At 40.1% G+C, this 26,355-nt stretch overlaps 1 protein-coding gene across 2 annotated transcripts in view; it reads right to left on the reverse strand.

The window, feature by feature from the left end:
- The window catches only part of ATP8A2 (ATPase phospholipid transporting 8A2), a 713,978-nt gene that overhangs the window by 526,696 nt on the left and 160,927 nt on the right, over positions 1-26,355 (reverse strand). For both annotated transcript variants that reach the window (XM_032150616.2, XM_032150617.2), the window contains exons 3-10: positions 19,821-19,920; positions 19,259-19,357; positions 17,929-17,974; positions 16,936-16,976; positions 12,230-12,303; positions 9,928-9,997; positions 8,293-8,420; positions 6,907-7,018 (exon numbers count right to left, since the gene is read on the reverse strand). In XM_032150616.2, coding sequence (XP_032006507.1) covers positions 6,907-7,018; positions 8,293-8,420; positions 9,928-9,997; positions 12,230-12,303; positions 16,936-16,976; positions 17,929-17,974; positions 19,259-19,357; positions 19,821-19,920 — 670 coding nt within the window. The remainder of the gene's footprint in view (positions 1-6,906; positions 7,019-8,292; positions 8,421-9,927; positions 9,998-12,229; positions 12,304-16,935; positions 16,977-17,928; positions 17,975-19,258; positions 19,358-19,820; positions 19,921-26,355) is intronic.

A 26,355-nucleotide genomic window follows, 5' to 3' on the forward strand; every position in this document is an offset into this window, starting at 1 on the left:
ATGGAATCTCACTCTGTCTCCCAGGCTGGAGTCCAGTGGTGTGACCTCGGCTCACTGCAACCTCCACCTCCCGGGTTCAAGCAATTCTTGGACCTCGCCTCCCAAGTAGCTGGGATTACAGGCGCCCATCATCATGCCTGGCTAATTCTTTGTATTTTTAGTAGAGGGCTTCACCATGTATTTGTAGTAGGGTTTCACCATGTTGGCAAGGCTGGTCTTGAAATCCTGACCTCAGGTGATCCACCCTCCTCGGCCTCCCAAAGTGCTGGGATTACAGGCGTGAGCCACCATGCCTGGCCTGAGTATGTTATTTTATACAGCAAAAGGGACTTTGCAGATGGGATTAAATTAAATTAACAACTGTGAGACAGGGAGAGATTATCCTGGATTACCCAAGTGGACCCACTCTAACTACAAGGGTCATCAAAAGGGAGAACCGTTCCGAATTGTGCTCAGAGGGAGAGGCAGTGACAGAGAAATGATCAGAGAGATTCCCCTCTGAAGCCTGCAGAAAAGAGCAGCCAACATCTCAAGTTTTAGCATAGGGAGTCTACTACTCATAGGAGACTTCTGACTTATAGAACTGCAGCATAATAATTCGTGTGTTTTTAAGTCACTAAAACTATGGAAATGTGTCACAGTAGCCAGAGGAAACCAGTACAGTAATACAGCAGGTTGGGGAAGGAGACACTGAAGAGAGGAAAGCCACAGGGGAATTATTTATAATCCATTCCTGGAGGTGAAATAATTCCTGACTTAAATCAGAAGCCAGGAATTGGACAGGGAGAGGCTCACACAGGAGCGTCAGCCTGCAGTTCTCTTTCCATGAATCATGGGCCCAGGCTTTTTTTTTTTTTTTTTTTGAGATGAGTCCCACTCTGTTGCCCAGGCTGGAGTGCAGTGGTGCGATCTCGGCTCACTGCAACCTCTGCCTCCCGGGTTCAAGTGATTTTCCTGCCTCAGCCTCCCGAGTAGCTGGGATTACAGGCAAGTGCCACTACGCCCGACTAATTTTTCTGTATTTTTAGTAGAGATGGGGTTTCACCATGTTAGCCAGGATGGTCTCAATCTCCTGACCTCGTGATCCACCCACCTCGGCCTCCCGAAGTGCTGGGATTACAGGCGTTGAGCCACCGCGCCCAGCCGGGCCCGGACTTTTAAGAGACAACACCAATTTGCCAAGTTTGGATAATCTGAGAGTTTGTAAGGCACTAACCATAAAAATGGTACCTTGTGCCAAACTTAAGTCAGCATTCTCCTTCACTAGTCTCCATTGATTTGATCATTAAAAGAGCTAGGATGAAAATGTCTCCAAAGATAAGAATACAAATAAAGTCACAATGTGAAAATGAAACTGAGATGAAAACATGAGACAATTCACTCCTAAGCTCCAAGAAAAATTTATACCACATCACTGAAATTGTTATTTGAATTATATTGGCAAACCAAAATACTACTTCCCCATAGTTTTCTTTGGGGGCAGAGGAGTTGGGGATTGTACTGGTGATTCTGAAAAGCTAAGTCCTTTCAATATCCAAACAACACAGCAGCTTTTTCCTTTATTTCTATTTTTTCCCCTTTTACTTTATTTCTCTAAATTATTCATCCTTTACGGACTTTTAAAAAAAATTCCTCGGGAGTCTAAATGGAAATCCATTAGCAAAGGCCAACTTATCATCAATCAAATACTGTATCAAGGTCAACTGAGACGACACATCCAGGTCTGGCCTCATGGTAAGGGCCAGCAGGCCAGGTCCAGGACTGGTCATCCTAACTCTTAAAAACTAAGCACGATCTCATCATTCTTAATAAACTTTCACTAAATGTACAGGCAGGAAAAAAATTATCATAAACCTCATTTCTATACCCCATTTGTTATTGACTTCTGATCTTTTTCAGTGGCTGAATTCTGGCCAATTAGGAGGATTAGAAAACTTTCTCTTTCATCTAACAGAAGAGGAACAATCCCAAAACTTCCAGCTTCAACAGTGCACTTTGTGGAAAGCCAACCTTGGCCTACTGACTCCCATCCCCTGAACATTTTTACTTGGGATGATCAATGATGAGATTTTTTTTTGTTTTTTTGTTTGTGCGTTTGTTTTTTGGAGACAGAGTCTCACTCTGTCATCTGGGCTGGAGTGCAGTGGTGCGATCTTGGCTCACTGCAACCTCCGTCTCCCAGCTTCAAGCAATTCTTGTGCCTCAGCCTCCATAGTAGCTGGAACCACAGGTGCATACCACCACGCCCAGTTAATTTTTTGTATTTTTAGTAAAGACAGGGGTCTCACCATGTTGCCCAGGGTGGTCTTGAACTCCTGAGGTCAGGCAATCTGCCCACCTCAGCCTCCCAATGTGCTAGGATTACAGGTGTGAGCCACCGCACCTGGCCCAATGATGAGCTTTTAATGTTGAATTCCTAGAGGCATATAAATTCTTCCATAAAATTCTTACAAAACCCAGCTACTTCAGTGTAATGGACTTATAAATAGAAACAGGTCAAAATGTCAGATTTTGAAAAAGCTGAAATCAGACCTGTATCTTAGATATTTTATTCCCTCCTGAGAAAACAGGCCATTGAATTCTAGTTAGAACAGCTGTCCCCAACCTTTTTCGCACCAGGTACTGGTTTCGTGGAAAACAATTTTTCCGCAGACTTGGGTGGAGATGGTTTTGGGGTGACTCAAGTGCATTACATTTATTGTGCACTTTAATTCTATTACACTTACATTGTAATGTGTAATGAAATAATTATACAACTCACCATAACGTAGAATCAGTGGGAGCCCTGAGCTTGTTTTCCTGCAACTAGACAGTCTCATCTGCAGGTGATGGGAGACAGTGACAGATCACTGGACATTAGATTCTCATTAGGAATGAGCAACCTAGATCCTTTGTATGAGCAGTTCACAACCGAGTTCACGCTCCTATGAGAATCTAATGCCACTGCTGATTGACAGGAGGCAGAGCTCAGGCAGTAATGTGAGAGATGGGGAGCTGCTGTAAATACAGATGAACAGATGAAGCTTCACTAGCTTGCTTGCCACTCCCCTCTTGCTGTGGGGCCTGGTACCAGTCTGTGGCTTGGGGCTTGGGGACCCCTGGGTTACACTGACTTTGGAGTTTGACTGCCTGTGTTTTGTTTCTTTCATTGATTTTTTTTTTATTTTTTATTTATTTATTTATTTATTTTTGAGACTGAGTCTGGCTCTGTTGCCCAGGCTGGAGGGCAGCAGCGCAATCTTGGCTCACTGCAACCTCTGCCTCCTGCGTTCAGGCAATTCTCCTACCTCAGCCTCCTGAGTAGCTGGGATTACAGGCATGCACCACCATGCCCAGCTAATTTTTGTATTTTTAGTGGAGATGGGGTTTCACCATGTTGGCCAGGCTGGTCTTGAAGTCCTGACCTCAAGTTATCCACTCGCCTCGGCCTCCCAAAGTGCTGGGATTACAGGCGTGAGCCACTGCACCTGGCTGGACTGCCTGTGTTTTGAATCCTACTAGTTTTGTAAGCTTAGGTTACTAGGACACACTATGCCTCAAGCCTCCTCATCTATAAAATGAGCACAATACTACCTAGCCATTGTGAGGAATAAATGAATTGAAATATGTACATCACTCAGAATAGTGCATGATTTGTTGTAATTATGTTTGCTGTAATTAGTGTGATAATCGCTCTTTTTCCCATTAAATCAACCAATAGAAATTATAGACATAGATATTTCTACATGTAAGTAAACTAAACATGAACTGAAGGAAACTTGAAGGGCAAAAGGCATTGAGGTGAGAGACTTTAAAGAAAAAAAAGGTAGAAGAACCCGACAGCAATTGAGTTTCCTCTCTGTGGTCAAGTAGCACAAGCACAGACAAACAATGTTATTTCACAAAGAGGACGGCTTCCAGCTATGTGTGTTATATTATATTCCTTTTGAAAGCTCATTATTTTTACCGTTGTTTCAGCCCTAAAGGCACAGCAGGTCTAGCACAGATGTTTCTGGGTTTTTCCATCATTCTATACATGAGCAGTCAACATGCAAGAAGCCTTGCAAAGAGGTTTCTCACACCTAGGGGCAAGGAAAAGTGCCTCTCACACTCACAGAATGCAAACTCAGTGCATGCCTTACTCACTGAAGAGAAGACTGCAGCGTTTTAAAGGATAGTTTAATTAACTCATGTAATATTGGTTTTCTAGAGCAAAAGCTATATTACCAATGTATGCTCTAGAAAAACAATATTACAATCTGTAAAAAAAAAACACCCAGTGTATAAGAAATTTTGGAAAGTGCTTAAATTTATAATATGCACAATCTTAAAACTAGTTTTGGGGGCTTGATCAAATGTGAGCTAGCTACCCATGATGTGTCTGCCACTTCATCATAAAAAACAGAAGTAGGCTGGGAACTGTGGCTCATGCCTGTAATCCCAACACTTTGGGAAGCCAAGGTGGGTGGATCGCTTGAGTTCAGAAGTTCAAGACCAGCCTGGGCAACATGGTGAAACCTCGTCTCTACAAAAAATACAAAAATTAGCCGGGCATAGTGGCGTGTGCCTACAGTCCCAGCTACTCAGGAGGCTGAGGTGGGAGGATGGCTTGAGCCTGGGAAGCTGAGGTTGCAGTGAGCCAAGATCGCACTACCACACTCCAGCCTGGGCAACAAAGCCAGACCCTGTCTCAAAAAACAAACAAACAAAAGCCAGAAGTAGTGATTTGTGGTTAGGGGAGCTCCCAAAGCATTCAGCAAGGGTTACTGACACTGCACTAAGGGAGTTAAAGGATACTTTCTAGGTGGCAAGGTACTAAACTAATTTTTTTTGAAATGGGGTCTCACTATGTCACCCAGGCTGGTCTCAAACTCCTGGTCCCAAATGATCCACCCATCTCAGCCTCCTGAGTTCTTGCATGGCTAGAGCACTAAACTATTCATCAAGATAAAGTCTTCATATACAGGCCACTCAGAAACAATAAACTTAAAGCATTCCAGTCAGCCCTTGTGAATGGATAAGGACCTAGCAGGGGGGATGGCTCAGGCACACCTCAGATACACTAAATAATCCTGATCCACCCAAGAGCTGCCTCTCAGCATTCACCAACTCTTCGTTTTTCTAGCTGCCATGGAGCCCTCCCACCTTGCTTCAACACACAAGCTCTGCAACAGGCCACTGCACCTGGGCCCCTACCCTTCCAGCTCCTGAACTTCCCTCTGTACTCCCACTCCCTCAAGAGCTCTCTCCTCCTTGCCTCACACAGTCAAGGACACGCTTCCCTTGAGTACCCCCAAGCAGAGGGTGCGCCAGTAGACATGTGCATCCTTTGGCCTCTGAAGGTAGCATTACTAGATGTATATTCAAGACCTGGTAATACTTCTGGACCTTTATTCCTTGGATGCCATGTTAAAAAAAAAAAAACTCACTCATAAAATTCACGCCATTTGGCTACACTACCTTCTGCCCCTCCCCCCGTAGCCAGGCCACCGACCTCTCGGCTGCTCCCTGTCACTCACTGAAGACTTGACAACTGGCTCATGGCATTCCTCTCCGGCCCAGCCTCACCATTATCATATCTTCAAAATCACAGCGCTGGCCCATCAAATGCCTTAGTCTCTCAGTTCCTTACTTGTCAACATCAAATGGCCTTCAACAGCTCTGCCTTTGTCTTCCTACTTGCACGGGCCACTCCCAGGTCTCCCATGCTAGAAACTCTCTACCCCAGAAATACAAAGACAAGATTCTACCCACTGATCAGCCTGTCACTCAGCAACTCCAACAATCCTCTTCAACTTCAGGGAGTCTCTCAACCCTTCTAATCCCATCTCTCCTCCCCGCCTCCAATGTGTTTCTAGCTGGGGTGGCCACCAAGGTCTACTGCTTCATCTTCTCTAATACTTACCTCTTTCATCTGACTATCATTTGACCTCAAAGAGGAGACCAACACAATAGTCTCCCTTCCCTAGCTCGATATCTAAAATGTGCTTCTGCCAGGGGAATCATTCTTAGCGTGTAGTCAACTGGCTTCCAGCCTAGGTTGAATGACCCTCCTATACACACTGACAGCACTTAGTAATGACACACATTCCAGTATCTCTCTCCCTCCTTTGTCATTCTACATTACTCCTTAGCCCGACTGGCTCCCCAAGGATAAGCCTGGGCCTTTCACTATTGCACCCATATGGTCTAGCACTAGACTTGGTACGTGGTCACTAAATATTTTTAAATCAAGAAATACAGCCAAATGTGCATTTTAGAAGTTATAGACAGACAAGCTGAAAAGCCAATTCTCATTAATAGCCACCATTAGCAAAAATAAGATGCCAAGTGATACCAAACAAATGTAAGAAATGACATACAGGGACACTGATTTCTGTAGAATTTCAAAAGCTGTCTGGCAAAATACATCATAATAGCAATATGACCTATAAATTCACAAACAATTTTTTAAAAAACATTAACAGAGAAAAAGAGCAAAATCATTTTAACTTCATTTTTTTCTTCGGTCTATGAAAACTAAGTTCAAAAATAACTGATTTTAAAGTGTCTAAAGTTCAGTTAAATAAGACAATTTGCTATAAAATCCTAATTAATGGGATAAAGAGGAGAAGTAGAAAGAGAAATTTAAAAGTTAGAACTAATTCTCGCTTAAGTCCAGAAGATAAAATAAGTTAGAATTGATTGTTCCCCTAATCCAGAAAACAAAGACCATTTGTAGTTCAGGCATATGGTAACAAATATCAGATAAGAGAACAGAAATCTAGAAAAAGCTATCTAAGGAACTAAAATAAAGGCAGTTCGTTCCAAATTTAGGTTCATAGACAAACTTGAACTTCCTAAATGTAACATCTGCATTTTCCACCTTCTAGTCAATAAAAGCAGAAAGAAAAAAAAAAAAGACAAATCAGCATAGAAATGTTTTACCTGCATGAGTTTGGTGTCGTGTCCAGTATAAACGACTATGCCAAAGACCCACTGAGTATTTCTAAGCTGTGTGCCTCTTAATAAGATCTGGTCAGGCCCAAGGGCAACAAGGCTAAAAAAAAAATTTAAAAATGACATTTAATGATAGTCTGGAGAATAAGCGTGAGTTTTTCTCTTAAACATGAACCCACAATAAATCAAATGTTCCCTTTCCTCCAATTTGAACTACTTCACTGAGAAACACAGACAACAAAGGTTACCATTGGCTTAATCTACCCCCAAAAGGACCCACAGAAAGCTTTATTTTACATTCATCACTACAGAAAAAAATGCTTTCTCTATAAAATGTTACAGGGAATTATATCTCTCATGATCCTGTTATGAAACTCAATACCCAGAAAGGAAGTTGCTAAAATAACAACCGAAGCTTACTCATTTGTAGTAAGTATTATTATTGGAAGTATTATTATTATTGTTATTTGTAAAACAAATCTAGTGTATTTCACGGACTATTAGAAAGGAGTAAAATTTTAAAAAGCAGCAACCTATCATATCAATTTTTTTAAGGATGACTTAATGAGTAAATAAAGACCTGAGTGACAACTTAGAAATTCAAAATGGGGAGCCCGTAGTGTAGCTATGTATGCTAAATGAAACCAAGAAGCAGTCACACTTAGTTTGTCATATTTATAATAATTTGGGTTGATTCCTATGATCAGGTCCTTCCAAGCCTTGGATCGTCAAAATATAAAGGACATTGCAAGAGGCTGGGTTACAGGGTTGGAGGGGGCATTGGCAAGAGGTTCAAGACAAACATGGCCAGAAGGTAGAAACTGCTCTCCAACATCAGAACAAAAGACAACTCCAGAACAACATAACAAATGCCAGAAGAACAAAGATAACAGAATATAGACAGGTGGGCACTGAATATTCTAAAGGAAGAATAAGTGTTCATTTCACTCAACTTTCTAAAAACAAACAAATGCTCCTTAGAAGAAAGTTAGCAAAAAAAAAAAAAAAGAAAACCATACACACACACACACACACACACACACACACACATTTCTGTAACAAGTGTATTAGCTTGTATACACCTCAGATAATTCTCTTCTGCTTTTCTGGACAATTTCATGCAGCTAAAACCATTTCTCCTGCCTAGCAGAGAGTAGGCACAGAAAGAATATGCCACATGCTTTGAGCCTCATCTGAGGCCCTTGGGCTCAGGGTTTTTTCCTTAAATCTAAGGAAGGCTTTAAATTAATTGAAAGGGTATGAAATTTCACTGTTTTAAAATATTGCAAAACTAGGAAACAAACATATTTTCCAAAGCTCCAGTAATTCTTAGTCATATAGTTTAAAAGACAGCGAAGAAAAGGCATATAATACCTTTTCCCATCTAAGTTCAAGTTTCCAGTGAAGTCATAGAGGTGGCGGTTGGGCCCTTCACACTCTATAGTTCCAGATAACTTCATCAGAACTTCACGTGTTTGCATGTCAGCAGTGTGACTCAAACCCTAAAAGATTAAACCAAAAGAGGAAGTCAAACACAATCTTCTGTGCTTAGGGACACCATTCGGCATCCCTATGGTTAATCAAAAGGAAAAATAAGGCATCTCCAGTGCAATAATTTGGGGGGCTAACAAGTCAAACTGTCAGCCCCTCAAGGCAGACTTTTCCAGTAGCTTTTGCCACAACGATCTAATGCGAAAGTGGCAAAAGAACGTAATGAAGGTGAAAGTTAAGATTCCACCACTGTGCTGGAAACATCTGTGCATAAGCAATAATTAACATACCCCAGCACCTTACAGCAAGCATAATCTACTAGCTGTATTCTAACACTGGTCATAAAGATAGAATAGAGTAGCCCTTCAATATTTTACATTATCTAGCACTCTTCACTTTTTCTTCAAGAGACAGGGTCTCACTCTGTCCTCCAGGCTGGAGTGCAGTGGTGCAATCATGGTTCACTAAAGCCTCAAAATCCTGAGCTCAAGTGATCCTCCCACCTCAGCCTCCTAAGTAGCTGGGACTACAGGTATGTGCCATCATGCCCAGCTATTTTTTAAGTTTTTTGTAGAGATAGGGTCTTGCTATGTTGCCCAGGCTGTAACTGTTCTTTAAATGGAAAAAAAAAGTCTAAAGCAAATATCTACAGTAGAAAAGAAAGATATATGGACAGAATTGCTGAATTCAACTTTAAGCAGCAAAAATTTTTTAAGTGTCAAAATGCTTAAAATTTTTATATGTTAAAGACCATTCTTTGTTCTTGGCCGGGTGCAGTGGCTCACGCCTGTAACCCCAGCACTTTGGGAGGCCAAAGCAAGCGGATCACTTGAGTTCAGGAGTTCGAGACCAGCCTGGCCAACATGGTGAAACCCCATCTCTACTAAAAAAATATAAAAATTAAGCCAGGTGTAGTAGCATGCACCGGTAGTCCCAGATACTCGGGAGGCTAAGGTGGAAGAATCGCTTGAACCCGGGAGGCAGAGGTTGTAGAGAGCCGAGGTCGCATCACTGCACTCCAGCCTGGGCAACAGAGCAAGGCTCCAACTCAAAAAAAAAAAAAAAAAAAAAAGACTATTCTTCATCCTAGAATTAAAACACATGGTAAGAATACTTTTCTTTAAGCCATGGAAGTTTTGTATCTAATTATATCACCCTCTAAGATTAGAATCTTTATTACAACAATGATGTAAACTGGGGTACCTGGAGCTTTTCTGCTCCATTTGTCCACTAAGCTGTGTCCTTCCCAGCCACTCAGCTACACCAAGATGTCCCCTCTCTCCAGCATCACAGGCAGAGAGCTCAATAAGACACTATATGAAGGCCTGGCACCCTGCGTGACCTAGAGTTTGATGCAGCCTGCTTTTTCCAAACACATTCTCCCTCATCATAAATGGCATATTCTTCCCATAGATTCCATTGTGGCTGAATATTTTATTTCTCTAGAAAGAGATATGTGGGGACCACATTTGCAGTTGTGTCTACCATAACAACACAAGTCATCAGAGGTGACTTTACCTGACGTATTTTAAGGTTCGTCTCCCCATCCAGATTAGCTGTTTCAACATAACACATTGCCTGAGGTTCACTAAGGAGAGAGAAAAAAAGAGCCAAGTTTCGTAAGGTCCTTTCCACAAATTCACAGCTTAGAAAATCTCTATTATGGAATCTGTGTCTGCTGATTGGCCCTTCAAAATAAATTGTTATAAATAACCACTATAGTAGGAGTAATGGATGAAAAAGGAAACACACACTCATCTTTGGGACTCAGCACCAGTACAGAGTCATTTGCCCAGATGATCTGCCTTTGTAAGCCCCACATAATGACTGCTGAGCCTCAAGAAGACAGGAATGAACTGAAGATGAAAGGGAAGGGGAAACATGTGATGTCCCCACTCAGACCCAACCACTGGGTTCAGGCAATCCTTCAAGTCTGGGGCTGGGCCTGACCAAAACGGCTGCCCAAGGCATGGCCAGTAGAAACACACATTTTTTGAAGAAAACAACAGCCAGAGGAGTTGAAGGATCGAGGCACAGGCTTGGCAAGGCTTTAATTCTCTGCCATTTTTACAATCTCAAGGCCAACTTTTTAATCAAAACACCTAGCATTAAAGACAGAAAACTCAAAGAATAAAAATAACCATAACAGATATTATAATCCTATTTCTAATCTTTGAGTTTAGCTAAGTTCACACAGTTAGTGATTAACCACCCCCTGACTCTTCCAACTAAAAAAACACTAGTTAAGGCAAAAATCCCCTAGCACTACCTTTATGGGCTACGTGGCCTTGGCAAATTGTTTAGTCTCTCCGTGTCTCAATCTTGTCATGTACAAAGGAAGGCTATCCAGGGTTATTGGGAAGATTAAGTAGGACAACCTACTCAACAGGTTGTTCGGCACACTGCACACACTCAGACACTAATAATGAGCACGCTGGAAACATGAGGTCAGCTAAAGCAATCCGGTATTAAGACCAAGTTTAAAAAAAAAAAAAAAAACTGGCTGGGCACTGTGGCTCACGCTTGTAACCCCAGCACTTTGAGACGCCGAGGCGGGAGGATTGCTTGAGGTCAGGAGTTCCAGAACCAGCTTGGGCAACATCTACAAAAAAATTTTTAAAATTAGCCTCTATAAAAAAATTTTAAAAATTAGCCAGGCGTGGTGGCATGCACCTGTGGTCCCAGCTACTCAGGAGGCTGAGATGGGAGGATCACTTGAGCCCAGGAGTTGGAACTTACAGTGAGCTATGATTGAGCCACTGCACTCCAGCCTGGGTGACGGAGTAAGACCTTGTCTCCAAAACAAAACACACACACACACATACACACACACTAAATTTTCTAGGGTCACAGCCAAGACTTAAAGCCCGAACTATCAAGTGATCAATATTTTAATATTTCTAAGAGTTTCTTTGTTGTCAGTCAATATGGACAAAAATCCTGCCCTGTGTTATTGGTTCTTTTTCCCCCTCCATAGGCCTGGAGTCTTATTTTTAAATCTATTATCTCAAGCAGAAAATTAATGCTTAGGCTTAAAATCCAATGAGTGATTAACTTCAATACAAGAAATGCTGTCTGCAATCAAAGAAAATGCAAACAGCATGCATATCTATGATTCCCAACAGTGTATAAATATAGGAAGTTATAGTCCTAACGTCACACGATTTAATCTTGAATTCAAGAATAGATGTCAATTCTTGCCCTAATTTTGGCTTTCTTTCCTAGCTATGTACTTTCATGCATCAAGCCCCCAAAAAGTCAAGAACTGCACTGAGTGATGATTCCTTCCTAGAATAAAACTACCTAGAGAATGTGAAAATGATACTTGGACAGAAAAGGGGCAAAACATGGACAGATGAAGAGCAAACACCATCTGCTGGTCATGATTACGCTGAGAAAACACCTGTGGTTCTTGAACAGCTATCAACGTGCAGCACTGGGTTCTGCAGGACAGACTGTTGGCAGGGCCCATCACGAAACAGATTCTGAAATCTCAGATACGCTGCAACCTCACATTAATGAATGGACCACTCCACTGCTCTTGACTCAGTGTCCCTATAAATAAGAAAAACCCCCAAACAGCCAGGAGAGTAAGTGAAGTCAACACACATAAGAGAGTTCAGAAAAAGCACAAAGGAATGAATGTGAGAGAGAAACCAAGGGCCACGGCAGGAGAAGGGAAATGACAAGACATGGAAGAATGGGACGGAGAGAGGATGGTAGAAGGGAACAGGTGGCTCAAGATTGCCCCAGTCGCTGCTTAATATTTTATTGTTCTTAACATTTATTGCAAAAAAGGTGCCCACTAGGCACAGCTAACCTGGAGGACAGCAGGACCACATCTGCTGGAAGATACTGCCCATTGACGACCTTCACAATGTCTCCCACTGCCACCTAGAGAGATAGGGACGAGGACAGAGAGGCATGAAAGAAAAGAAACAAAACACACATGGTGAAAAAGGTGCTTAAATATTTGAAGAAAAAATTATTATATAACTAAACCATGAAGTTTAAGATGGAGAAGCCCAAATTATTTTTCTTGACAAGAACAAAAGGAAAATGCTTCCATGCAGATACTGGTAATGTTGCCTTTTTTTGCAATGATGTTTAATAAAAAAGGAAAGGGAGAGGGAGAAAAGGGCTAACTCAGAACAGCTATAAAGATCTCATTTTCTTACAATTATCCATCCATTTACAAATACTTGAGCATTTCCATAGCTGTACACAGTAGGGTAGAATGGTCACGCACACACCATCAGAGCCAGCCTAATGCCTGGGCTCAATCCCCACTGCACCCCTGACGAGCTGTGTAATGATGAACAAGTTATGTAAACTCTGTGTGCCTCAGTTTCCTCATCTATATAATGAGGATAAAGGCACATATTTCATAGAGTGACTACAAGGATCAACTAAGTTAACACACATAAATTTTTCTGTTTTATAAATTTTTCTCTGTTTTACAAATTGAGGTGCAGAAAACAAAATAACTTGATCACAGTAATACAGCCACTGAGTGTTAGAACCAGGATTCAAAACTGGGCAAGCTTCATGGAAGGCCAATGCTCTGATTAAAAGGCAACAGTAAATTCACCCATGAAAAGTGCACCTAAAAGTCCCCCTGGAAATATACCACATAAAATGGAGAAGATTTGTACAGCCTCAAGAAATTCCCAGAAAAAGGATCACGGCCAAAGTCAGAGACCACCTTGGGGAACAGACTCCACTAGACAGAAGATCTCAAGCGAAGGAAAAAGGTTGTAGTCTCCAAAATGGCACCATGGCCAAGTGTCTACAAATCCTTTCAGTAACATCGCAGAAAGCACTAGAATGGAGAGAACGGGGGCTTTCAAATCAGGCAAGCCTAACTCCAATCCTAGCTTTATAGCCGTGTGCTAGCTTTGTGATCTCGGCAAGCTGCTTCACCTCTCAGCGCCCCAGCGTCTCACGTCTGAAACAGGAAAACAGTGCCACCGGCCTTGTAAGGTGAATGCAGTGACTAAGGAAGTATACACGGCACCTGGCATAAAACAGGTGCATATATGTGTCAGTCTACATCAGCGGGAGCATAACTGAAAGGACATCGTGAGTGTGAAGGTCAAGGACATTAGAATTATCCGATGGTACCAGAAGACCATTCCTAGCACAGTAATATTTGCAAAGCTCAAAATGGGCATTTATGCTTTCTATTTCCTATTCTAGCCATGTTACTATTCTCTTAGAAACCAGGAATTTCAAGTGATACGATACTTGTGAAAAACTGCCAGATCTTATAAGCTAGCAGGTGCCCATGTTTAATTTTCTGTTGGGAAAAAGGTAAATTTACTGAAAGGTATCCTATTGGTGCTTTAAGTTGTTTATTAAAATGTCTGGGGAAAATGCCACAAAGCTGTTTTTAACAACCACCAGTACAAAAGCAATCGATGTTATGTGAATTGAAAGTGTTTTGGCCAGGCGCAGTGGCTCACACCTATAATCCCAACACTTTGGGAGGCCGAAGCAGGCAGATCACTTGAGGTCAGGAGTTCAAGACCAGCCTGGCTAACATGGTGAAACCCCCATCTCACTAAAAAAAAAAAAATTAACCGGGCGTGGTGGTGGGCACCTGTAGTCCCAGCTACTTGGGAAGCTGAGGCAGGAGAATCGCTTGAACCCAGGAGGCAGAGGTTGCAGTGAGCCGAGATGACACCACTGCACTCCAGCCTGGGCAACAGAGCAAGACTCCATCTAAAAAGAATAAAATAAAACTAAAACTATTTCATATGAATAGTTTAATTACATATAAAAATCAGAAGAAGTAATTAGTAAGAAAAAACCACTAGACAAGAAAATCTGTCATGTTTTCAAATGAAAAAAGGCAGTGGATTTTTTTAAATTCAAAGTGGGAGGACAAGAGAAATTATGGCTTTCTCTCATCTTTACTCTCTAAATAAAGAAACATTCATATCCCAGTAACCAAGTACTAAGAAGTTTTGTGTACATAAGAAACGACTTACTTGGATTTTGCTTGAAAAAAAAATATTTTTTTTTGGTTGTTTGTTTTCTGTTTCTGAGACAGGGTCTCACTCTGTCACTCAGGCTAGAGTGCAGTGGCGTGATCAAGGCTCACTGCAACCTCCACCTGCCACTCTCAAGTGATCCTCCCACATCATCCTCCTGAGTAGCTGGGATTACAAACACGCACCACCACGCCCGGCTAATTTTGGATTTTTTTGTAGAGATGGGGTTTGTCCATGTTGCCCAGGCTGATCTTGAGCTCCTGAGCTAAAGTGATCCAGCTGCCTCAGCCTCCCAAAGTGCTGGGATTGCAGGCGTGAGCATGCCCGGCCTGGAAATGGTTTTAATGTTCTTACATGATTGTTCCTTGCGTGTGTAATACTCCCTCAAAGAATTAGTACAGTCGGAACAGAAACCCTCCAGATCCCTGAATCCACTCTAGCCTCAGAGAGTTCCTCAAGTCTCTTAATTTTGAGGAAGTAGCTGAAAGATCCTCTCGAAGTCAATCAAAGCCACTGAGATCCACCCGAGAGCTGCCTCTCGGCGCTCACCAGTGACTCAGCTACAGCCCAGAGGACGGCAGACCTGAGCTTCGGCACTTCAGATTAGATTATTATCATTTTGGGGACCTTAAGGACAGCCAGCTTCCCCTTGCCTGACATCTCTGCCCTCTTCTGTATCCTCATCCTCACACTGAACTACTCACAGTTCCGCAGCTAGTTACCCCCGATTCACCCTTCAAGAGAGCACTAGTGCATCTCTGGAGGGCAGACTTTCCTGATCTGAACCACAGGGTCTAGGTAGGTGGCCCCTCCCAGCTCTTCCCAAAGTGGAAGCTTTCTCCCACACAGAGCTCAGCAACTGCACTGTGTTAGGTTAGTTGCCTCTCTCTCCCAGGACACCAGTGGTTCTTGAGTGTGCTCCCTACATCATCGGCACCAGCCTCAACTAATAATTTGCTTACATGCAAATTCTAGGGCCCCACCCGAGACCCAGTGAATCAGATAGCCTGCGAGTGGGCCCAGCCATCTGGGTTCTAGCAGACCTGTGGACGGTCACTGGGATGCCCACTGAAGTTTGAAACTCCTTAAGGAAAGTGCTGTGCTTCATTCTTCCCATGCCTAGTACAATCTCTGGCACACGCCAGGAGCTCCACTGAAATAAACCAAGTAAATACATTTTAAATGGAAATAAAAATGCATGTGGCACAGTATATAACCGGTGTTTCTTTGTTATTGTTGTTTTTCTCCCAAATGAACAATGGAAACAGTCATGAGTTTTAGGAGTCTGCAAAGCCGTCAGCTCCTGGACCACAGAAGACCATCAATCAGAGACCATCACTCCATTTTCTGCTGTTTCAAGTAATGTCAGGCCCTCTGAATCCAAATCATTCTTCACTCTAGCTGATACTGATACCTTTCTGGGGAGGGAGTAACAAGAGGAACCCTAGAGAAATAGAGGGGCAATTTCCCAGTGCTGGGAGAATCCCTGAATTCCTTCAGCATTGGGAGCATCTCTCCCACTGTGAGTCAAGAATTCTCAACCACCTGACCAAGAATCATGACCTTTCCAAACGTGAGGTTGATGAACGTTTGCAGCACGGGACTTCAAGATTGCAGCAAAGGTTAAGGCATTACTGACAAACACTATGAAGGAGAAATTTCTTTAAAGGGTGGCAGATTCTCCTAAAACAAAGTAAAGTAAAATGAAAACTAAAGCAAATGCTGCAGTTACCATATCACGGGCATTTTTCAGATATAAAAGACTGTAAGAGGCATTTAAAAACATTGTTTACTAAATGTTTAGCAAGAAAAGCTACTTCAAGTTACTCTTCTAAAAAGCTGTTTTCTTTTAAAATCATGTTAATCGGCTTTGAATGCTGGACTAATGAGAGTCATCCCCCAACACATCTTGTGTCCATTAAGAAGGTCCAGCTAAAACACTCATTTAAAAAGCTAATTTTATCAGATATAAAATACCTAGATGGTATGGCAGATTTCTTCTAAATTTTCTACTCATCACCATAAACAACCAAAAAACCACATCATTCTTCAAACTTCTAAACCTCATACTTCCAGGGACGTGGAGGCAAAGCTTTCCTTGCTGTTATTAAGCGCAGCTAACTACTGTGCTAGAATGGAAACGGGGTGGTTTCTTACCCCCTTTCCACCACTCTGTAGTTAATGACATTTCCACCCAAAAATGTTAGAAGTGAGAATCACAAATGCTAAAAACAAAAATAAACTTTAACTTAGGTTAAGACAACAGAGGACCAGGGAAAATGTTTCTCAAATTGGATTTAGAAACTAGAAAATACTTTGAGATTTCAGAAATGTCAATCAGGAGCGATGAAGTTCATAGCTTGAAGTGACACATTGGGCAAGAGACAGAGTAAACATGCATCAGGTCTCAGCAGACCTCATGGAAAACTCTACTATGTCTAACACAAACTTTATACTGCAATCAAGACCAGCAATTCATTACACATCTTCAAACCAATAGTACTGGTACATCTTTAAAATTAGTTTTTACCTCTTTCCACATAATGGTATGCCACATACCATTTCTTAACACTGAAAAAGAGAAAAATAAAATATTGGTTAATACTGGTGATAAATTGAATCAGCTTCCTAAAATCCAAAAGCTTTCTTTTAGAATTCCATTTATTAATTCTGACATACCCTATCTTTAGCCATGATGGCATAACATCAGCACCGCCCCCTCAAAATGGAACACTAATGTATGGTATGTACCTCTGTAACATATATACATTAATGCATATACATAAATGTTTATGTATGTATGTAAGTTAAATCTACTTATTTTCAGCCCAGAAGGAAAAAAAAGCCTGCTGTTCCACAATTTAAAAAAAACTAAACAGCTGGGCGCAGTGACTCATACCTGTAATCCTTACACTTTGGGAAGCCAAGGCAAGCAGATTGCTTGAGCCCAGAAGTTTGAAACTAGCCTGGGCAGCATGGTGAAACCCATCCCTACCAAAAATACAAAAATTAGTCAGGGGTGGTGGTGCATGACTGTAGTCCCAGCTACTCAAGAGGCTGAGGTGGGAGGATCACCTGAGCCTGGGAGGTCAAAGCTACAGTGAGCCATGATCATGCCACTGAACTCCAGCCTGGGCAACAGGAGTGAGACCCTGTCTCAAAAAATTAAACAAACAAACAAAAAATTGATGTTGTAGAAATAAAACAATAAAAAGTAGAAGAGGGAAGTAAGGAGAGATTATAAATGAAGGATGTGAATGCTTAGACTTTTTATGGACATAAAAACTGTCTAGTTCCTGAAAATTACAACCTTTTCTAACATTCTGTTAACAAATGCTGCTCAAACTTCATTATCAGGACTAAAATTATGTTCAATTTGTTATTTTACTATTTCTTTAAAGTATTTTATAGATCATCTTCCCAATTTATCTCAATACCATTCACTACTTATTTAAAACTCCTTAAATGCAGGCCTTATTCTTAAGTTTTCCAGTGGAAAAAGTGATTCAGCCTGGGATCTTACCTATTGTTTTCTTTTTGTTAACTGCATTGTCTGCCTTGTGTCGCTTCTGTTACAGAAAGAAAAAAAAGTAGTTCTAACATTCAAAAGTTCCACATGAATAATTGAAATAGCAAACAAAACAATCAGGAAATTACAGGGGACAAGGAAACTAACTGCCAATAATGCTCATGCTGTAAAATTCAGTTAGACAATTTTGTGATCTATCAGCACTCCCTAAGTTTAGAAGTGGTCTCCTCTAGTTTCAAGTATTCTATTTTGGCTCTAGCACTTGGAAGTACAAAACTTTTCACTCTTTGCTTTAGATCAGACGGAAATGATTATTCAGTGTAATAAACCCAGCAACAAACAGCCAACTTCATTTTATTGATAAAGTAACTTTGCTTCGATGTGTACAGGTTGAAGATCCCTTATGTGACATGCTCGGGACCAGAAGTGTTTCATGTTTCAGATTGTTTCAGATCTTGGAGTATTTGCATATACCCAATGAGGTATCTCCGGGATGGGACCCAAGTCTAAACATGAAATTTATTTATGTTTCATGTTCACTTTATGCACATAACCTGAAGGTAACTTCATACAGTGTTTATAATAATTTTGTGCAGCCATTACATGAGGTCAGCTGTGGAGTTTTCCACTTGTGGCATCATGTCGGCATGCACAAAGTTTTGGATTTTGAAGCATTTCAGATTTGGGGTTTTTGGATTTAGGGATGCTTAAGCTGTATTATATTTATTTACATACCTATTCCCAGAAAGATGCATATATGTTTGTGAAAGCAAGGTGTGTGTGTGTGTACGTAAGGGAGGAGAGGAAGATCCAGAGATAGACAGCACATGCAAACATATATATATATACACACACACACAAATATATAAGGGGAGACAGAGCAAGAAAGAGAGGGAAAAGGAATATAGTTGTTGAAGCCCGTGAACTTGGAGATACACTAGGATGATTGTGAGGGGAGAAGATTCTTGTAAAGTTGCCTCAGGCAGAGCGAGACAACGCTGCCATCCTAGACAACACAGCAATCCTTCATTTGCTGCCCAAATTAGCAAGCTCTAAAGCAGGCTATAAGAAACATCAGTGATAAAAATCAATGGGGCTCCAGGGACCTAATATTTGAAATCAAAGTTTGAACTGTTTAGTGTCACTGTACAGGTATTTAGGACACTCTGAGTATACATTCCCTCCCCCAAAAATACCATCAGGCATCTAAAGAGGCTGGTTAAGCTATAGTCCAATTTCCTGCCTTAAATATATCACCCGAGGCAACACATAAGTTATTATCTACTGCATACAATGATTTTATTATCCAAAAGCAAAAACTTACAAAATCTTCTACAATCTCTTTGATGCCTGCAATTGTTAAAATAATGATCAATGGCACCAGGGTGGTATATCTTCCTGTTGGAGATACATCTGGAATTTGCTGGAAGATAAGAGAACACAAGTAGGAAGTTGGCACATTAAAAATCCTCTCCATGAACAGAAAATTATGGCAGTCATGCACGGTTCACACTTTTGCAGTTCTGTTCCATTTCTGTTACTCAAAAATAATTACCTTACTTTAAAAACTAGCTATGTATTTTACATATTTTTTAAAATTTTGTCCAACATTGGTTATGTGTTTGGAACAGAAAAAGGCTTAAAAGTATGGCCCTAAGTCCACTTTTCAATGCCTCTTTCAGTCACTGCAATCATCCTTAAGGCCATACCAAAAGAAATCTCCCTATATGCAAAGTCAGGCTTGTTCACTCTATCAAACAATGACTGGAGGAGGGAAACAAACTATATTCCAAGATTATAACACTTTAGCAGTTAAGGAACCTTTAGCAAAATCTCATTTTACATGTAATTAAGTGAATTCCAAGGAAGTGTTAAAAAACCATTACCTGTAATAAGGCAATGAAGAGAAAGAAGGCATTAGCAGCTCTTCTAATCTGCTCATACAAGAATCGAGGTAGAAATGTCAACACGCTGTACTTGGCCGTACTGTAAGTGCAAAGAAAAATAATACTATCGGTTATAGACGTAAACTCTAAAACACAAGAACAAGACAAGAAGTTTCGAAAGTTTTACAAATGGTTTAAAAAAAAATGTTTCAAAACTCAAGACAAGGAAATTGCTGTGTATCTTCTCCTAAGAGCTTTAGTTTGTAAAATGGCGCCCCTGATGAGAAAATCTTCCAATGCGGCCTTTGTTTTCCACATTGGAAGATATACATGTGCTTCTTTAATTTTCACACAACATAAGCAGAGACATCTACCCACCTTCTAGGAGCTATATGCTATGAACAGCAGGCGTGTGAATAACAATTCGATGTTCCCTCTGGGTACCCACCACAGATGTTTCATGCTTCAACCACACCCAAATAAATTCCATTCCTTCCACACACCCTTTATTTGACCACCTTTGCTCACACTTTTGCTTCCACCTAGGACATCCTCTCCCTTACACCCTACCTGTCTCTCCATGACTAAAGTGTCCTTCCTTCCACCCAATCTTACATCTTCCAGTAAGTCTGGTCAAATTTATAATGACACTCCTCATGCAAGCCTACAGTATAGTGTTTACACCTATATCATATAGGTGTAACGCTTTGCTTAGTATTTTATCTATTCCCAGAGCAGATTATGGAAACGACAAGAATGTTTACTTCAATTCCATATGTTCCTAGCACATAGCAGATAGTGAGTGAACAGTGAAATAACCCAAAGGCAAAATGAACCAAACCAGCTGTGGCTGCTCACACATTTTATTCAAGTTTGCACCATAAAAGTACCTATATGATTCCTAGCTCACCCTCTGAAGACATCACTCTGAGCCTATTCTTAATTATAATATATTCTAGCAAGATTATCCAGCAGGTTTTCATCATTCTGAGCAAACTATCGCAAGGACAGAAAACCAAACACCGCATGTTCTTACTCATAGGTGGGAATTGAACAATGAGAACACATGGACACAGGAAGGGGAACATCACACACTGGGGCCTGTTGTGGGGTGGCAGGGGGGGAGGGATAGCATTAGGAGATATACCTAATATAAATGATGAGTTAATGGGTGCAGCACACCAACATGGCACACGTATACATATGTAACAAACCTGCACGTTGTGCACATGTACCCTAGAACTTAAAGTATAGTAAATAAAAAAAAATTATCTAGCAGGTTTTTAATTTACAACAAATTAGAAGCACCCCAATAGGAGGGCAAAGGGCTCAGGAGACAGAATACACCAGAGGCAAGGTACACTACTGTGAGACTGGACAGCAACCAAGCCTGGAACAACAGAGTAAAACCAAAGTGGACTACTCAAAAATATAGCAGCCGGAGGTCATTTGATGGAACAAGAAATAGTCCCACTGCCAATAGTCCCATCTGCCACTGCCTCAGAGAAAATCATGCCCCATGGTACAATGGCCTTGCATTTCACAATACAGTGATCAGAGTTATCCTTAAAGACAAAATCATTTTTAGCACCTTCTACCTAAGGTGCTAAAAATGTATGTGAAGTTATATGAAGACCACTTTTTAAAGAGTCAAAACTTAAACAATATGAAACTTGAAAGACTATCCCTGAATTAGCTAGAAATTTGCTGACATGGGTCTCCTCCTTGTTTACGTGGTCCTGTGGCATAACAGGATGTCACTGTGAAATTTGGCCAGAATCAACAGCTGACATTAAGCTCATTAAAAAGTAGGAAAAATACACAAAACTCATGTATGTGATAGCTCACAATACAAAGTCTTCTTAACTATGGCTTAGAGGACAAAATCAAATGGAATATCATGCATACCTCTACAGCAATCCTGACAACTGAAATAAAGCAATCAACATTTGTCAGCAAAAAACAAAAAGAAAGTTCACATACTGTAAAATAAGAGTGTAGAAACTATCCTGCAAGATAGCTTGATTATAACATCTGAACCTGAGATTCCATCTGTATAAACCAGATACACATGCACACAGTTGGCACATTACCCCAGCTATATATGAACATTTTCCACTTGAGCAAAATGCTGACTGTGCTTAAGGACCTACATATCCCTGAGAACCATGAAGATGGAGAGTTGAGGAGGAAAGGAATCTTGCTTGTGGCAAGAAATGAAATATAAGAGGGTGGAAGTGGAGAGGGAAATGCATACTAACTTTTACTCTACTAGAACTAGAAAAATGAGCCCAAATGCTTGCATCCTGAGATAGAATAAGCATGATCAATAATTCAGAGAAATTAACATTCATCCAGGAAAAGGTTATTGTGTGGCATTAAAATAATTGCCAAAATATACAGCCATTAGCTGTCATGTTACAGAATTAAAGATATAACACTACAAACAGCTAAAGGCAGCACCTATCAAAATGAGTCTACCAGAATATTGCAGGACAGTACTACTCGAACACACCAGTCTCCTGGAGAGCTTATTAAAATGCAGATTCTGATTCAGTAGGTCTGGGGTGGGCCTGAGATTCCACATTTCTAACAAGTTCCCAGGTGAGTTCAATGCTACTGGTACAGTGACCACACTTTGAGTAGCAGGGATTTAGGATAATCACTGAGGAGGTAAATTTGTTCAAACTTCCTATTTGAATTTAATTCAGCAGAGCACTATAAGATGTAATACAATGAGGTTTCTGGTTCCAAAATGGTGGCATGGAAGCAAGCTGGCTTCATTCCCCACACAGAAAACAAAAACCAAATTTACAGCACTAAGGTTATCACCACAAATATCCCAAAACTAAAATATGAGGATGAGACAGTTCTCAGTGCCACAGAGAAGTAAAAAAGCTCCAAGTAGACGGTAAGACAAGGGGACATCCACAGCCAAGACACCTCTCTTCCCAGTCTGCTGGCACCAAGCACGTGGAAAATCCCCCCTGACTCTCAGTTTAACACTGGAAAAAGGAAAATCAAGGTGACAGGCAGCTTCCCCATCATCTTGAGTTCCCTGGCAGGATACCTGTTCCTACCTCAACTCACAGGAAGCATGGGGAGTGCCTGAAGGAAGAAATATCCCTGGGGACAGCCAGACACAAAGTGAGGAGGCAGGACTACTATCCCCAACTCTGGAAACTTTGCTCTATAAGTTGGCCAAAAGAGATACCAAATTGGAGTGTCTGCTTAGCAGCACCATGCTGTAGGAGGTTCATCCCACAGGTCCCCTGAGCACAAACCCCGAATTCACCTTCCCACACTGCTAGGCTATCCCCTTTGGCACCATTTCCATTTGGGATGGGCAGTGCTCCAATTGTTTATTAGAGTGGAGACAAACCTGAGCTTAAGGCACCATCTAATGCTGAAAAGGAGGCAGTGACCTAATGGGAAAAGAAAGAAATTCAACAGGTAAATTACAATGAATCTCTAAGCAAATATATCCAATAAAAAACAAAAGAATCCAGACAGAGAAGACTGAAATAACTAATTCTCCAATGCAAACATACATACATACATTCATAAGTGACAGCAGCAAACAGGGAACCATGACTTCCCTAAACAAATGAAGCAAGGATCCAGTACTCACCCTAACAAGATGGTGATATGTGAGCTCTCTGAACAAGAATTCAAAATAGCAGTTTTAAGGGAACTCAGTGATTTTCAAGATAACACAGAAAAGCAACTCAAAAATGTATCACAGAAATTTCATGAAGAGATTGAAATAATAATAAAAACAAACAGAAATCTTCAAACTGAGAAATGTATTTTTCTCAGTTTGAGAAACTAATTAACTGAAAAACTCATTAGAGTTAACTGAAAAACTCATTAGAGGCTGTCAGTAGGAGAATGAATCAAGCAGAAGTAAGAATAAATGAGCTCAAAGACAGGCAATTTGAAAATACACAGAGAAGAAAAAAGAATAAAAAGGAACAAAGATTGTCAACAAGATAAAGGAAATTACCTCAAAAGACAAAGTCTAAGAATCACTGGTGTTCAAGAGGGAGTTAAACAAGAGCAAGGAGTAGAAAGCTTCCTCAAAAAAATAACAGAAAACTTTCCAAAACTTGAGAAAGAGATAAACATCCAGGTACAGGAATGTCAGAGAACAACAAACAGATCTGACCCAAATAAGACTTCCCCAAGGCATGTAATAATCACATTCTCAAAGATCAAGGACAAAGAGGATCCTAAAAGCAGCAAAGGAAAAGAAGCAAATAATGTATAAAGAACCTCAAATTCATCTGGCAAAATAGAATAGACTTATCAATGGAAACCAAACAGGCCAGAAGGGAGTGGAATAAAATTTTCAAAGTGCTAAAAGAAAAAAAATTTCCATCCAAGAATACTGTATCCAGCAAAGCTGTCCTTCAACTATGAAGGAGAAATAAAGGCCTTCCCAGAAAAACAAAAGCTGAGAGAATTTACCATCACCAGATCCATCTTACAAGAAATACTAAAGGAGGTTCTTCAATTTGAAAGAAAAAAAAACACTAACATGCAAATAGAAAACATTTGAAGGTAAAAAACCCACTAGTAAAATTAAGCATATAGACATACCCAGAATACTCTAATACTGTAATTGTGGTGTGCAATCCACTCATAACTCTAGTATGAAGCCCCAAAGACAAATCTATCAAAAACAAAAACACATATAGCAACCTGCTAAGAAATAGGCAGTATAAATATATCCAAACTGAGGTAACAAAAAAATCAATATGTAGGGGAGACGGAGTTAAAACACAGAGGTTTTTTTTAGTTTATTGTTTCTATTCCTTTCTGTGATCTAAGATAAGTTGTCATCTCTTTTAAAATAACTTGTTATATCTACAAGTTGTTTTTGCAAGCCTTGTGATGACCACAATGCAAAAACCTATAATAGATACACTAAAAATAAAAAGCAACAAATTAAAACCTATTACCTGAGAAAATCACTTAACCACAAAGGAAGATGGAAAAAAGAATAGAAAGACTGAAAGAAGGAAGGAAAGAAGGAAGGAAGGAAGGAAGGAAGGAAGGAAGGAAGGAAGGAAGGAAAGAAGGAAGGAAAGAAGTTACCAAACAATGAGAAAACAAGCAGAAAAATAGCAGTAGTAAGTCCTTACTTATCAATGATTACACTGCATGTAAATGAACTTAATTATCTAATTAAAAGATATATATAGCTGAATGGATAAAGAAACAAGACTCTGCTATATGCTGCCTACGACAAACCGATATCACCTATACAGACACACATAGAATGAAAGAGATGGAAAAAGATATTCCATGCAAGTGAAAACAAAAAAAATAGTAGGATTACCTATTCTTATACTACACAAAACAGACTACAAGTCAAAGACAAAGAAGGTCATTTTATAATGATAAAGGCAATTATAAATATCTATGCACTCAACACCAGAGCACCCAAAAATATAAAGCAAACATTAATATATCTAGAGCAAGAGATAGACTGCAATACAATAGTAGTAGGGGACCTCAGCTTCCCATTGTCAGTAATGGACAGATCATCTAGACAGAAAATCAGCAAAGGAACACCAGAGTTAAATTGTATACTAGACAAAACAAGACTAACTCACATTTACAGAATATTTCACCTAAATGCTGCAGAATGCATTTTCTTTTCATTGGTATACAGAACATTCTTTAGAACAGACCATATCTTAGGCTATAAATCAAGTCCTAGCACATTCAAAAAGGTAGAAATCACATCAACTATTTTTTTCTGACCACAATGAAATAAACTAGAAATCAATAACAATAAGAGCCCTGGAAACTACACAAACCCATGGAAATTAAATAACATGTTCCTCAACAACTGATAGGTCAATGAAGAAATTAAGAAGGAAAATTTTAAATTTCTTGAAACAAATGGATATGGAAATATAACATACCAAAATCTATGGGATACAGCAAAAGCAATGGTAAGAGGGGAAGTTTATAGTAATAAACACCTACATCAAAAAAGTAGAAAGACTTCAAATAAACAATTTAATAAAGCACCTTAAGAGATTAGAAAAACAAGAACAAATGAAACCCCAACTTAGTAGAAGAAAAGAAATAATAAAGGTAAGAGCAGAAATAAAATTGAGACTAAAAAAAGTACAAAAGATCAATAAAACAAAAACTTGAATTTTTGAAAAGATAAGCAAAATTGACAAACCCTTAGCTAGACTAGGAAGAAAAGAGAAGACTCAAATAAAAACAGAAATAAAAATGCAACATAAAAACTGAGACCACAGAAATGCAAAAAAAAAATCATTAGAGATTACTATGAACAATTATGCACCAACAAATTAGAAACCAAGAAGAAATGAATAAATTATCAGGCACATAAAACCTACCAAGACTGAACCATAAAGAGACAGAAAACCTCAACCAATCAATAACAAGTAACTAAATCAAAGCCATAATAAGAAGCCTCTCATTAAAGAAAAGTCCAGGACCAGATGGTTTCACTGCTGATTTCTATGAAGCATTTAAAGAAAAACTA

Source organism: Hylobates moloch, unplaced genomic scaffold, assembly GCF_009828535.3.
Source record: "Hylobates moloch isolate HMO894 unplaced genomic scaffold, HMol_V3 SCAFFOLD_4, whole genome shotgun sequence".
Lineage (NCBI taxonomy): Eukaryota > Metazoa > Chordata > Mammalia > Primates > Hylobatidae > Hylobates > Hylobates moloch.